Source organism: Phoenix dactylifera, chromosome 7 (assembly GCF_051530095.1).
Source record: "Phoenix dactylifera cultivar Ajwa chromosome 7, Ajwa_hap1_PhDact_Kaust_v1.1, whole genome shotgun sequence".
Taxonomy (NCBI): domain Eukaryota; kingdom Viridiplantae; phylum Streptophyta; class Magnoliopsida; order Arecales; family Arecaceae; genus Phoenix; species Phoenix dactylifera.
Genome location: NC_143196.1, coordinates 35,540,377 through 35,554,580, shown reverse-complemented (window position 1 = coordinate 35,554,580; position 14,204 = coordinate 35,540,377). Strand labels below are relative to the sequence as shown.

The 14,204-nt window shown below is 36.2% G+C and overlaps 1 protein-coding gene across 2 annotated transcripts; it reads left to right on the top strand.

Annotated features, from left to right (window-relative positions):
• Positions 1 to 2,278: 2,278 nt before the first annotated feature.
• On the top strand, positions 2,279 to 13,747 carry LOC103703791 (Core-2/I-branching beta-1,6-N-acetylglucosaminyltransferase family protein). Of its 2 annotated transcripts, XM_008786777.6 has the most exons (12): positions 2,618 to 2,994; positions 3,097 to 3,410; positions 3,526 to 3,642; positions 4,767 to 4,867; positions 7,368 to 7,439; positions 9,327 to 9,408; positions 9,537 to 9,617; positions 10,358 to 10,396; positions 11,558 to 11,623; positions 12,251 to 12,400; positions 13,163 to 13,291; positions 13,496 to 13,747. In XM_008786777.6, the coding sequence occupies exons 2-12, from the start codon at positions 3,186 to 3,188 to the stop codon at positions 13,511 to 13,513; spliced, it is 1,080 nt and encodes a 359-aa protein (XP_008784999.1). In that variant the 5' UTR covers positions 2,618 to 2,994; positions 3,097 to 3,185; the 3' UTR covers positions 13,514 to 13,747. The 2 variants fall into 2 exon arrangements, with proteins under 2 accessions (XP_038982941.1, XP_008784999.1); XM_039127013.3 differs by having other exon boundaries at positions 2,279 to 3,410.
• Positions 13,748 to 14,204: the final 457 nt, after the last annotated feature.

Sequence of the window (14,204 nt, the reverse complement as noted above, 5' to 3'; positions counted from 1 at the left end):
GTAAAACTGAATACAAGTCCGCACGAGTCCTCAATAAATTTTTATTCTAAAATCTAAATAATAATAATAATAATATCTAATAGGCAAAGAAAGAAATCATAGGATCCAACTTAAATCAATAAAATATTGTAGGGCAAGAGTTAAAAAAATAATTATCAAGCATACTTTATCTCCTCTCTCGTGATTAAGGTTCCACTGAAAAAATGTTTATACCAATAGACAGGAATTCTTTTGTCCCCAAAGGAAACTTTTCATGGAAGATTAAAGTTGAACACCTAGAGTGTCTACTGAATTAGTAATTCTGCTAGTAAAGTTTAGGCCCTGTTTGGGGGAGCTTTTGGAGGGCCAAAAAGCACTTTCTGGCCCTCCAAAAGTACTTTTAGATAAAAAATGGTGTTTAGTAAAATTTTCGGAAAACTGTTTCAGTTTTTGCGGGGAGCGGAAAACAGCTTTTAGGGAGAAGCTTCAATTTGGAGCTTTCCGAAAATGTTGTTTTCAGCTTTATCGGGAAGCTGTTTTTTGGACCAAAATACCCCCATTTAAATCACCCTTTTTCCCCCAAAACCCTTATCCCGCCTCTTCCTTTCTCCCTTTCCCTCTCAATCTTCTTCTTCCTTTCTCTCTATTTGTTAGAGAGATAAATCGTCATTAGAAGGATAAAAAATTAATTTACACTAATAATTATAATATTTTATATATTTATTATTGTATTATACTATAAATATAATATTATATTACATTTTATCATAATACATTGATATGTTATTTAAATAATTTAAATATTATATTAAATTATTATTCTATAATATATAATGTTATATTACTATATTATAATAATATTATATTACATAACATTAATATTATACTATATCATATATTTATGTATACATATTATATTTTATTATGCTCTGTTATATAATACTGGTAATGTCCTTTATGGTCATTTTGTCATACAAAAATACTTTCTCAGTTTGTTTACCAAACACATGTTAAAGTGCCACAGCATTTTAGAAATGTAGTTACCAAACAGCAAACAGCTTTTTATAAACGCTCTCCTTCAAAGAGTTCTACTTCTAACAGCTCTACTTCCAAAAGCTCTACTATTAATAGCTCCCCCAAACAAAGTCTTATTGTACTGATATAAAGTGGCACTCCATCGGACCTTCACTTGTCCTAGCTGTTAAAAGAAAATGAAGTGTGGGGGAATCAGAAAGGGAGGGAGGGGAGGTGTTTTCATGTGGGAAAAATAAATGCATAGAGAGAGCAGGAAAGAAGAGTACCAACTTTGTAATGCTTTCAACACCATGGCCAGCTCAGGATAAAATTCTAAATTTTCTTCCCAGCCCTCTCAACACCATGATGTCGGCCTCCAAAATATCCGTGTTTTCAACGTCTCATAGTCTAAATGAGTCGATGGTGCCTAGACTAAGTTAGCTTGGATCTCATCTATAATAACTTAAGATCTCACCGAGAAATTAGTTAGAAATTATTAATTAAGTTCTCTGGCGTTATGTATATATCCAATCTTTTGTGGATGCATAACCAATGTAAGAGTAACACGCCATAGCAGAACTTAAAAGACTCGCGCTCCCTCTCTGAACACGTGCAAGACACCAATTATCTCATTTGGATCATTGTATGGACCAAATCAACCTTCAGGAATCGAGGCAAGCACCGAAATCCGGACTCAAATCGGAAAAGCGGGCGAGACTAGGTGGTGGCCCAAACAAAGAGCTCTCCACAAACCCTTGCACCCACGCAATCCAGATTCGGAACTGGGAAGGCCATGAGTCAATGTCATGCCAACCATCACAACCAAAACAGTAAAGCAGCAGCCAAAAATGACATGCCAACTACCCACCCACCAGCCTTCTGGACCACACGAATTCCCTCTGCTCGTGGTTGCCAGTGCCATATCAGATGGTCTGCAAACCAAGGAATTGGCATTTCACCTTCTATCTCGATCAAGCTCCACGTCTTAAGGTTTGCCTTCATTGAATCTAGGCTGGCTCCATGATTTCTTTTTTTTCTTTTAAATTTTCCAAATAACTAATTAATGCTATATATACATATATGTATATATATGTATGTGGATTTAGCTGCAATTACGAATTTATCAAAGGCAGGGCCTTTGTTCCTCTACTCACGTGGTTCCTCAGGATTAAATCATTTAGCAAGTTGGAAAGCAAAGTTTCTGCTGCTTTGTGGTCGTAAAATCGTTATGCCATGAGCTTCATGAACTTTATGTAAGGAAGCATGTGAGGTGGCCGGGCAACTTGTGGACACCCTAACCAAAACATCTTGTATGGATAAATATATTCTAAGTCTATGGGGAGTATACTAAAGTTTGTTTTTTTTTTTTTTTTAAATGTAGATAGAGTCATGGGGACATAAAAAAGACGTTAAAATTTCTCACGGGGTCCCTCCTCCTGGCTAGATTAGTAGATTTGCTGATGGGACCAAAAGAGCAAACATTTACAGGCAACCCATTCTAACGTCGACAACTGACTTCCAACGATCTGGCATCTTGTTTTGCTCACAGCCGTTGGATGGAATGATTTTGAACCGAATGCCATGATTGCGTGAATTATGGTCAAGCAAGCCCTACTTTCGAAGCCCGGTCTCCGTGAATGATAACCGGGTCGAACGGGTCCCCAAAGAAGAGATCGTCGGTTGGATTTGGTATCAACGGCTCTGTACCGGATTTCCACGAGTTTATTTTTTAACGATCGGAGCTCGTCTTCGAGTCCTTTCTTCCCGAGGTCCTCTTCGCTTCCTTCGATCTTGATTTCAGCTTCCGTGGCAGATCACGGATCGTGTTCCTTTTTCTCTTTTTCCTTTGCCGAAAGGATTAGGTCATATTGCGTTAAGAAGGTGCTTCTTTCTAGATCTGGGCCGACAAGTGGACAACCCAGAGCCATAGTAATTTGGTTCCAGGGTTCTTCATGAATTCAAGAAATCGATCGGAATCGGAGAAATAAATAATGAAATATGGTAAGCTGCCGGTATTCATTGTAGTTTTTTTTTTTCGCTTCTTGTGGAAAAAAAATAAAAAAGGATGAGGTTCTACCATATTTCTTGGTTCGGATGAACTAGTAAGTCTTTCAAGAGGTGGAGAAATTAGGGCGCGTCATGGAGTTCGCTAGCATTAGAATCTCGTGATTTTGGGAAAAGAAGCGAGTGGGATGAAGCGGAGGAGTTACCCGGTCCGATGGAGCACGCAGTTTATAGTGATTCTTCTTCTGTGCTTCTCCGTCGCGAGCCTGGTGGTGATGCAGGGGCGGTACAGCCTAGTTATGAAGTTGAGTACAGGGGCATCTCCGCCGCCGGTCCAGAAGCCCAAGATCGCGTTTCTATTTATAGCAAGGAATCGGCTTCCCTTGGACATGGTTTGGGATGCCTTCTTCCAGGTTGTTTTTTTTTCTTCCTTCAATTTTAATGCATTGATTGAATTAGAAGGTTTAGTGTTTGTGTGTCTTCTTGAATTGTTCAAGAAGCTTTTTTTTTTTTTTTGATTTCTTGTAGGGCGAGAAGGAGGGTAGATTCTCGATCTATGTTCATTCTAGGCCTGGCTTTCTCTTCAATAAGGCGACAACACAATCTGCATTTTTTTACGGCCGTCAGGTCAACAACAGTATACAGGTTAGCAATTTCTTCTTCGGGTGTGGAATTTGGTGTCCATTATTTCTATTGGGAATAGAGGCTACACTAGCCTACGCTTATTGAACCTTATTTTATTGGCACCTGCAACTTTATTTTGATATATTGCCATTGTGACTTATTTTTGGGCATGGGAAGCTAACCTTGGTTTTAATGACATTACAATTTACAAGCTAACTTTGGTTGTAACAATAACAATACATGCTTGCAACGTGCAAATACTTTTCTTGAGAATATCTTTGGAGTTCAGCTCAGGATAATGAGAACAGTCCCTGGAATCCTTGCTTGTTTGAAGTGAATATTTCACTGTTATAGTTTCAAATGATTTGATGTATTAGCTTTTCTCATCATCGTGAAGGATCAAGTGAGGTCTAGCGTATCAATCTGTCAAGATGAAGAAAATGTCCACAAACACCACCTTTCTTTATGCAGTCAAGAAGATAAAAATTTGGTGACAGTAATCTCTATGTTTTGTGTTGTTGTAAAAAGGATAACATTTAATGAGCAAACTTTCTTCTTATTACAAATTTGCCCTTTTCTGTTTTCCATTCTTTGTCTTTTTGCTGCTTATGCCTTTTCTATCTTTAGTTTTTAAGGAAGGAGGTTAGATTCATCCTGACTCTTCCTCCCCAAGAAAAGGTCACCAAAGTTTCTTGTTACTAGGATTTTGTCCTTAATTCTTTTTGTTCTCTTGTTCTTTTTTCAGGCTTATTACATTCATCCTAACTCGTTCTCCCAAAAAAAGGGGAAAAAAGGAGAAAGTGAACTGCGAGCATGCTTGGACCCTTTTTTCCTGCATGGAATGCTACATATCATTGCATAACTAAAAGCAGAGCAAAGAGTAGGAACAAACTGAATTGGGTAAAGTGAAAAAATTATTATGATTTTCAAGGAGAGATTAAGTCAACCAAATTAAAGAGAGTAGGCTAGAACCCCTTTGTTTTTCTAATGGATGGTGCAAATCTTGGTAGCCCATTTTAATATAACCATAACCATTAAGTATAAACATTGTGTCAAGTTGAAGTGATTTGTCATGCTTCGTTGAAAGTTACTTTTTCCTGTATTATGCTTTTATTATTAATTCTTGCTTGGTGCTTTTGTTTCAGGTAGATTGGGGAGAAGCAAGCATGATCCAAGCAGAGCGTATTTTGCTTAGAAATGCACTCAAGGATTCTTTTAATAAGAGATTTGTTTTCCTTTCTGACAGGTGCAATTTGCATTGTGCAAGATCATTTTTGCTTGTGACGATTCCTGGTTCTCTTTAATGTTCCCTTTTTGTGTTTATAATGGATGCAAATGGCAAGATTATGTCCATTCCAGTGTCAACTTTTTTTCCTTTTTTTCTTTTGGAGGGATCAGTATTATTCATAATTGAGTGAAAACCCACATATAGTCTCCAGTTGAAGCAAAATAAATATACCTTCTAGTTAGAGTGGTTGTTTGGGTAGCAATAACTGTTCCGGTGGTGCTATGTCGCTATAATGTGGTATGCACATAGAGTGCTCATGGAAGAGCATTAGCTTTCTGTTCTACTGTGATGAAGAAGTTGATAGCAACTCCAAAAATTATGTTATCATCACTGAGATTATCTTGTCCTTCTAGCTTGGATAGATGCTAGCAAAAGACTTCGTGTTGGTTACTCTGACCCTCTTCTTATGGGAGTTTTTTTTAAAAAAAATTTCTTTTTTTGACAAAAACAGTTGCATTGACACACTTATTTACTGCAGTGGTCTGGGAGATTTTCTTTATTCTTTTTTTTGAACAAAAAAGCTGCACCGATACACTTACTTACTGCAGCGGTGTGTAGTTGGAAATTTTATACTCAACTGAAAATTTTGCTTATTGCAATAGAACACCAAACAACTTGTTGGGAATTTTGTTCTTCTTTCCTATTTGTGCACTGTCACATCTGGTGCGCGTTTTGTATAAAGCACAAAATTAAATGAGAACGTTGAAATTGTACAAGATCATAGAAATATAATAGAAACCTATTCAAAGATATACACATATCAAGATATATAGATATTATCCTCTCCACAAGGTTTCACTATACTTAATCGAGTTGCAATTCTACAACTTGTTGCTCAATTGAGCCATATTCGTCCCATAAAGGAGACAGTCAAAAGCATCTCACAGACGTTCTAGACTACACTAGTTGACTTATTGTTTTGTAATGGATGCAGAGAAGGTACTAATTTTTCCTATGTAATTCTTCATTTCATGCCTCATTTAATTAAAATGATTATTTGAAAGATCAATATATAGAAAAATTAAATATCTATTATAAATAGAATGAGTGATAGATTTGACAAAATTAGAAGGAAGTTGAAAACCATGAAAATCAAGAAAATATATAGGAGATATTGCCTTGAGCAAAGTCCTCTATTTCTCCATAAGTATTACACTTGCTCTCTTCCTCTTTCATTAGTGGTTCCAATTTCTATTTATGCATTATTAACCAAATATAATTAAGCTACCCTAAACAGGAAAGATTGGGAGAGAAAATTAATGAAGAAACTGTGGGACAGTAGATGGCAAAAACAGGAATGGGGAAGTCAACATGTGTAGTTTTTTTTCTTTTTCTTTTTCTTTTTTTCTTGGGGAGAGAGAAGCAGCTTAATTTGGATGAGGGAATTGTGATTATGGTGAGGGGGAAGAGAGTCCTAAATTTTAGTTTCTTCTCCTTAATGAAATTGTGGAGAGTGAAAGAGGTAGAGAGTGGATCGAATCTCAGATGAGGTTGTGGTAGAGAGAGAAAGAGAAATGGGATTGAGTGGTAGTAGATCTTCTTTCCAAATTTACCCATGCTGTTATCAAATAATATATCTTTGATAGCACGTTAGAATATTAGGGCAAATTTGCAGACCCCCTCCCCCACCCCACAAAATAAAAGCTGTTTAATATAGTATAGATAATTCCATAGTCTTAATTTTTATCTAGTGTATCCACAGTAGAAAAACTTGGATAGAATTTCTATAGTACATGTACTTCGAAATAATACCTAGGCAAGATTCTAGTCATGAGGGGGCAACATATTGTTTTTCTAAAGCAAAATATAATTTGATATCAAAACCTGCCTAATTTCTATATAGATGGTATAAATGGGTAGTTAAAAGTATTCAGGTTAGTCAATCTTTTATGAAGATCCCACCGTCAGTGCATGAAATTTGAAAATAGTGTTGAGTAGATTTGTAGAGTAGGCTATGAATTATGCAGCTGAATTGTATATGCATGCTCCTGTTAGTCAATTTTTATGAAGTTCCCATATTTAGTTGATGCATGAAAATGTGAAGATATTTGTGCATAGATTTTTTGGGTACCCTTCAATGAAGTCATGACCGCTGCAGCTGAATCATATTTGTATTTATAGCTCATGTTTGTTAATCTTTATTAAGATACCATCTCAAGTCATCACATGAAGGTGTTGGGCAATATGGCAGTTAAGAGCTGCACAGTCCTGATGTATTATGTGCTTGTGTTCTGAAATATATCATGGTTTGTGCAATTTGGCATCGGAAATTTCATGTATGCAACTTAACAAACCCAAAATTGGTTAATATTATCAAGAAGAAAATATATCATACTTCAATAAGATTAAGTGAGGATTTGTTTGCTGATCTCATCACTTTCTGTTAATGAAATGGCTACTTTAGACTTGCAAATTTATGGTACAGCTAACGTCCAGATTATATTTTTATTTCTGACAGCTGCATACCCCTATACAATTTCAGCCATACATATGACTATATAATGTCTACATCAACTAGCTTTATAGACAGGTGAGTCTGCTGATTTTGATTTTGTTTATGTGTGGATGAACTCTTCATATCCTTTGTCCTTAATTTCTGATTAGGTAGGATATTCATTACTCTTGCATAGTAACGTGATGTTATATCGCTCAATTAGTAAAGAGGCCAGCAAAGCCACATATAACTATATCTCAGAAATTTGGGCAACAGTGCATTGTTGGTGCAAACACATATGGAACTGGAATTTTGGAGCGTGCTCATACTGAGGACATTATCAGAATTCAGAAATGAGTTTTAGCTGTTCTTTTTTTAAAAAATTGAAAATTTAGTTCTTCGTGGATGAGGATTGTAAAGCTGATATCAAATAGTTGGAACAAGGTTTGATGGTTATGGTATGGTTGTGGCTTATAATGTAGTTCTCTGGCTTAGTACCTTTTGTCTTGGAGATGAATATCCATGTCTGGGAACTTGCCTTCTTAATTCTCGAGTGTCTTTCTAAGTCAACAGGAAAATTTGGTTCATTCTTGGGTTGGATGAGCTTAAATTGCATGACTATGAAGTTGCATCTCTATCCTTGCGACCAGTTTTCATAGGTTTTGCAGCATGTTTTATTAAATCTGGCTTTCTCACACTCACATATGAGTTGGCAGCTTTTGGAATCATCCTTCAATTGGAGCATGCGCATGAGGCATTCTTCTCTTCCTGTGGTTTGTGGCAGGAATGAATCCATTTTGCTCTTGATTCTACAAACAACGACTCTTCTTAATATTAATGGGAGATTTCTTTTCCAGAAACTTCAACCATTATGATAACAAAATGAAGGAGGCTTGTTTGTTATCTTGGTATCATAAAGTTTCACAAATAATGAAATAACAGAGGGCACCTTTTTTAGCTAAAATTATTTGATTGCATCATAGTGCGGGTTGTCATTCCTTTGCATCTTGCTGAGTATGTGATAGCTCATCCCTTTAATGTATGCTAGTGCTTGTCTTTTCTAAAAATCTGATTAGTAGTATGACAATACATTCATTGATATATTTGCCTCACTTTTAGCTAAAGTTGGTTTTCTTCTTGTGTTATTACATGAAATATATTATCCCATGGCAATAAGAAAAGGCAAGGATTTTGACAGTTGGGCCTCCAGGTTGGCGCGACTTATTCTTATCAAGATAATAATTGAAACTGGATTTTAAAGAGAAATTGTTGAATATTCTAGTTTATTCAACATTGACTGGTGGTGACTGGTATGGATTTTTTTTCCCCTTCTGTTCTTTTTTTTCCCCCAAAATTATGGGTGTGGCGGGGGGTTATGTGGGGACTTTATTGTATTTTGGTGTTCAAATCTCCTCCAATGCGCCTTGTTCTTGTTTCTTACTACCAATCAATGTATTCTTCTACTTGTCAGAACATCAGTGAAATGCAGAACATATTTTGGTGTTTGTTATACCGTACTACTCAGCGTTGTAGATTCCAAGCTTGCACTGTATCTTTAATTCAGTTAAGTTTACATGTGAAAAGATAAGTGTCTCTTATTAAATATAGGATATGAGCCTAGACTTGAAGAATTCCACAGGTAAGAGTCAAATGTTCTGTTACTTCATTTTGTGGGACACTGATCTAGATGCACTTTTAGGAGTTGTGGTGTTGTAACATTCAAAAGAATTTAGTATATGTACCAAAAAAAAAAGAATTTAGTAATATTAACAAAAAGCGGTATGGCTTAATTCTGTGGGTTTCCTAGGTGAATGTATCGGGAATGTGTTATGCACATTGTCTCATGTCTATGCATGTTATGAAGGTTTCACTATTTCTCTCTTCCTAAATCATATCATTCTAAGATGCAATATGAAATCTCTGGATGTCTGCATAATGGCCGTTAGGTTCTAATAGCATCTGGTCATATAATGCTGGAAGCAGTTTTGCGGACACAAAAGAGGGTCGTTATAATCCAAAAATGTATCCAGTTATTCCAGTACATAATTGGAGGAAAGGATCTCAGGTACTAGTTTTCATTGTTTTTTAAATGTAAATATCATGAAAATATCATGTTGAGATACTTCTTTCTTCGACAATGTACTATAATAACATATTTGTTCTAACCATTTGTTTTGCTGGATGTTCTTCTAGTGGGCTGTTTTAATTAGAAAGCATGCTGTGATAATGGTGAATGATGATACCGTATTCCCTGAATTTCAAAAGCATTGCAGGGTAAGTTGGAGGCAGCCTTTGAAAGTGAAGAATTTATTGGTTTTTTATATTAGGGGCTGTTGTTGGTCAATAGGTTGAGTCTTGGCCTATCTTGTGCTTTGCGTCAGAACTCATGGATTATGTCCCCTCCTGAAAGAGTCATTATGCTTTCGGAGGCTCTAGACTGTAATGCTATTTCAATCTGCTAGGCTGCTACTGTGACACTAGTATAACATAACTATTGCCTTAACCAAAAGCTCTGACTATTTGAGATGATACTTTTAAGCAAGTCAGTTTGTCAGCTAGGAGAGAATCCAACCTTGATTACCTATTATATAAACAACTAGTTCATTCTGGGTCTGTGTTGAACCCAGTTTTCTAAGGGATATAACTTGTGCCTTTCTTATGTCACGTTTTAACATTACAAACTTTATTTGTTAGCTGAAAACACAAAGGCACAGGTGCCTGACCTTCTATATGAAGAGTGATTGACAGAAAGATCGCACCATGAAGTGTGATGTTGATCATATTCATTTGCTATCTGTGACAAAACTTCTGGAAAAGCTTGTAGCAACATTGATGAAACCCCTAATAAAAAAAAGGATCGGTGAATAAGGATTAATAAAGCCACACCTCTGTACTTGGGACAAGGCTTGATAGTTGTTTTGATGTGATGTGCTGGTTTTGTTATGTCCTGTATTCTAGAGTTTAATATATAGTTTTGTCTATAATTCTGATGTGTCGCTTTTGAATGATTTCAGAGGAGGTCATTACCGGAATTTTGGCGGGATCATCCTCTTGTAAGTAATTGTTTCACATACTTTCACCATTTATAATGTTATGTAAGAATAGATATTATGTGAGATTAGAGTGCCTAATTTAATTTGAGAACTATGAACACCAGACTCATCTCCAATAGTGTCCTAGAGATGTATGCCATGTTTCTATGGCCATCAAGAGAAGACATGTTTGCAAAGCTCTAGAGAACAAACCTTTTCCACTTGAAATCCACATATCTAGAGGGGGAAGGAAAATTAATCTGTAACATCAAAGACTGGTGTTGTTAAGTGCCCAAGGTGGTCTCTGAAAATACAAAACTCCCATTTTATGTTACTGTTGAAATAAAATAAATTAAACTGTCTTCTTGACATCATATCATTGGCAACATAGTTTAATCACTTTATAAAATGACAAACAGAGTGTGTTTAGGCTTTCTGAGTGAAAAAACAAAACAGACATGATGAGGTAGGCTGAATCAGTCATTTGATTACTGATATATGCAATTATATTATACATACGCTCATTTCCTGTAGTGAGAAAGAATAAGCATTAGATTTGTTGGAAGAATGGCCTATAAGATTATGGATGTTGATGGGTAAGCTACCTTATTAAATGGACTTTCTTTTGAATTTGGAACAACTTTGTTTATGATTCATTCTGTACCTAAGAATATGTTGGAAGCAGGATAATTAAATCGGTTCCTCTATGCTTGACCTTCTCTCTGTCACAAGTGGGATTTTAATGTCAGTAACCAAGAGGTAGGAAAACATATTTGTACAATTAAGCATTGGATTTTGCTAAATAGATGCAGTAAAGAGGCTTATACATATGTGGTCGATCAACTGCAAGAAGGCTAGGCAACCGAATTTGTGCATAAGAGCTTGATTGATTGATCCATTCTTTTACAATGAGTAATTGTATTTCAAGTACTGGCAAAGACGTAGAATCTGTTGATTTTTTTTTACAAGATGCAGTAGTGTAGAATACAGGTTTTAACATCCAGCTCTTAATATAAAAATCTGACTTAGGCATACATTCGAGATGCGATTTATTAGTTCTAATTGCTTTCCCTGGTTAAATATATCTTATAATGATTCAATTAAAGCAGTTTTCTGTGCAATATTTCTTGTCCATTTGATGATGTTCTTATGTAGATCCTTACAATTCCCTTCCTTGTGCAGCCTTCAGATGCTTCCAAGGAACACAACTGCATACCAGATGAGCATTATCTTCAAACATTGGTTGCAGTATGTTTCTTTGGCATCATTATGTGAATTATATTATTCAAAGCTATTTTACATTGATTGAATGGAGTTGTGCCAACATGCTGAGATAATATATGCCATAGTTTACTGTTAGAAAGGGGATTTTTTTTATTAGCCTTGAAAATAGTGAAGCATGCTTAAAGTGAAACTTCCGCACACACTGCACAATAGTTTGAAATCTCATCATAATCTTTGGGACCATCTTACCATTTTGTACAAGTTAAAGAGCTTATTTCATTTTCTTGAAGAGCAACAAAAGGTTTCCTTTTCTTTAATAGGTTCCTCAAGTTTCAAAAAGCATAACTAAAAGTACAGAATAGGCATGCTCCTCCTGCACAATGGTCCAAAAATCACGATAATGAGTCAAATACTGTAGTTCATTCATTCCTTTTAAGGAAGAGAGATACTATCTCACATTTTGATACACAGACTAAACTAACCAACAAAAAATGTATTAGTTTCTGAGGTGCTCTACAAAGTAGCCATGGAATGATCTTTTTAAGTTACCAAATATTGGAAGAAATTCAAAAGGTGCAATTTTTGTATTATGTGGCCGTGCAGCTGCTTAATGAAAAGAATCATTGAAAACCTTTTTGGTTTCATATCCAGCAAAAAGGTCTTGAAGGGGAAATCACTCGGAGAGCTCTGACACATACTTCATGGGATCTTTTATCTTCCAAAGATCGTGAAAGGCGTGGGTGGCATCCTGTGACGTACAAGCTTTCAGATGTTACTCCCATGCTTATTAAATCTATAAAGGTATGAACTATGAAGTAATTCTGCCATACCAAAATTTCGTCTGTGATCTTTCTGTTTCTATCTCTACCTTGGATGGTATGTTAACGTGGTTAACATATTTAAGCAGTTTGGTAAGTTGGCCTAATCTGGCCATACCTGGTAAAATTAGTTTCATCAATGATTTTGGACATCTCAACTCACTATTCTTGTTCTGGTGCTTTCATGAAGAAGCTGCAAATGAGTCAAGGTTTCTATGATGAATCATCATATGAATAATCTTGTCTAGAAAGGTACATAAGCAAGAGTGAATAATGTACGTCAGCAAAGGAAATATGACTTTCACAATATAAATTGAAAAAAAATGATAATAATGAGCAATTGTTGATGACATATGGAAGGAAGGGTGAGTGTTCCATTTAAATTTGCTATTTTAGCAGGGTGTTTGTTTAACATTATATTTGAAATGTCGACTGAATTTCTGGAGCATTTTAAAAAAATATTTATATAGATAATTATTTGTCATGATGATCACGTAGATGGTATGATTGCTGGAAATTAAATGGGTTAAAAATTCAATTGATCTCTGCATACCTATCGTAAACTATCAAAAGATTTATGGACGCTATGGACCTGGTAAATCATGGCATGCGCAAAAATTAGCTGCAAACTGGTTGCTTTTGATGCTGAGTGTCATTTATAAGATTGTGGTATTTGTGACATATGCAATTCAAACTGTTCAAGAATTTATTCAGCTTTACTGATGACTGTCCTTGTTATGATTAGAACATAGATAATGTGTACTACGAGACTGAATACAGGAGGGAATGGTGTAGAAGCAAAGGGAAGCCGGCACCATGTTTCCTCTTCGCGAGGAAGTTCACACGCCCTGCTGCCCCCAGGCTTCTTAACATGGTAAGAAACAGCATCATCTCGATGCTGATTATTTAATGTTATACCAATTCGTATGAATTCACTGGTGAAGGCTTAGTTTATTCGATATTTGCTATTTTGAATTCGAGCGTTGCTAGTCTTGTTTGGATAATTTCGGACTCAGTTAAGAAAATGCATTAATATGTTATTTTTTTAAAAAAATAAGTTTCTTCTTTGTTTTGGCAGTCTGCACCTGTAAATTGATTTAGAGTCCGGTATCAACACGAATGGGTTGCTTCAGGCTTCCATTCAGGAGGACGACTACAGAATTTGTAAATGATAAATAATGATTTCTTCTCCATGTATTTGTTTGTACGGCAGGCAATATCTTTTTGAAGCATCTAATACCCCAATTAGACAGCGCAACTGTTGCTTTGAACAGATGTTACTCTTGTAATAGATTCCTAGTTGGGTTTAGAAACGTCAGTTATTGTCATACCTCAGCGAGTCCTGATCCTTGGGAGTACAAGCGGGCTAGGGTGCGAAACCATTCCCATGAGCCTATCCTTTGGGAAATTCACTGTCTGAGCTTATTTGCCTTCCAGAATCTGCTACTAAATTTCTGCTAACCTTCAATCCCTGAAAGCCGGTTCTCTCTCCTCTTTTTTTTCCCCCTTATCTCTTAGATAATTTGTCTCCACTGGAAGAAGTCGCTAAGCCAGACCATTCAAATGCAATGCCGCACCGCTGTCACCGAGGCGCAGCAATGGGTGGGCAACTTTTTGAATGTCAGATGCATGCGTTGCAGGGCGTAGAAGAGTATGCGTCTGCCAGTCTGTTGAACTGCATTCGATCACTCAAGCAATCGCGCAAGTCTGCAGCTTGAAATTTGAGTCCTGTTAAGTGTCGTTACAGTTCATATCAGAGGAAACGCAGGCTGATTCATAGGGCTGAT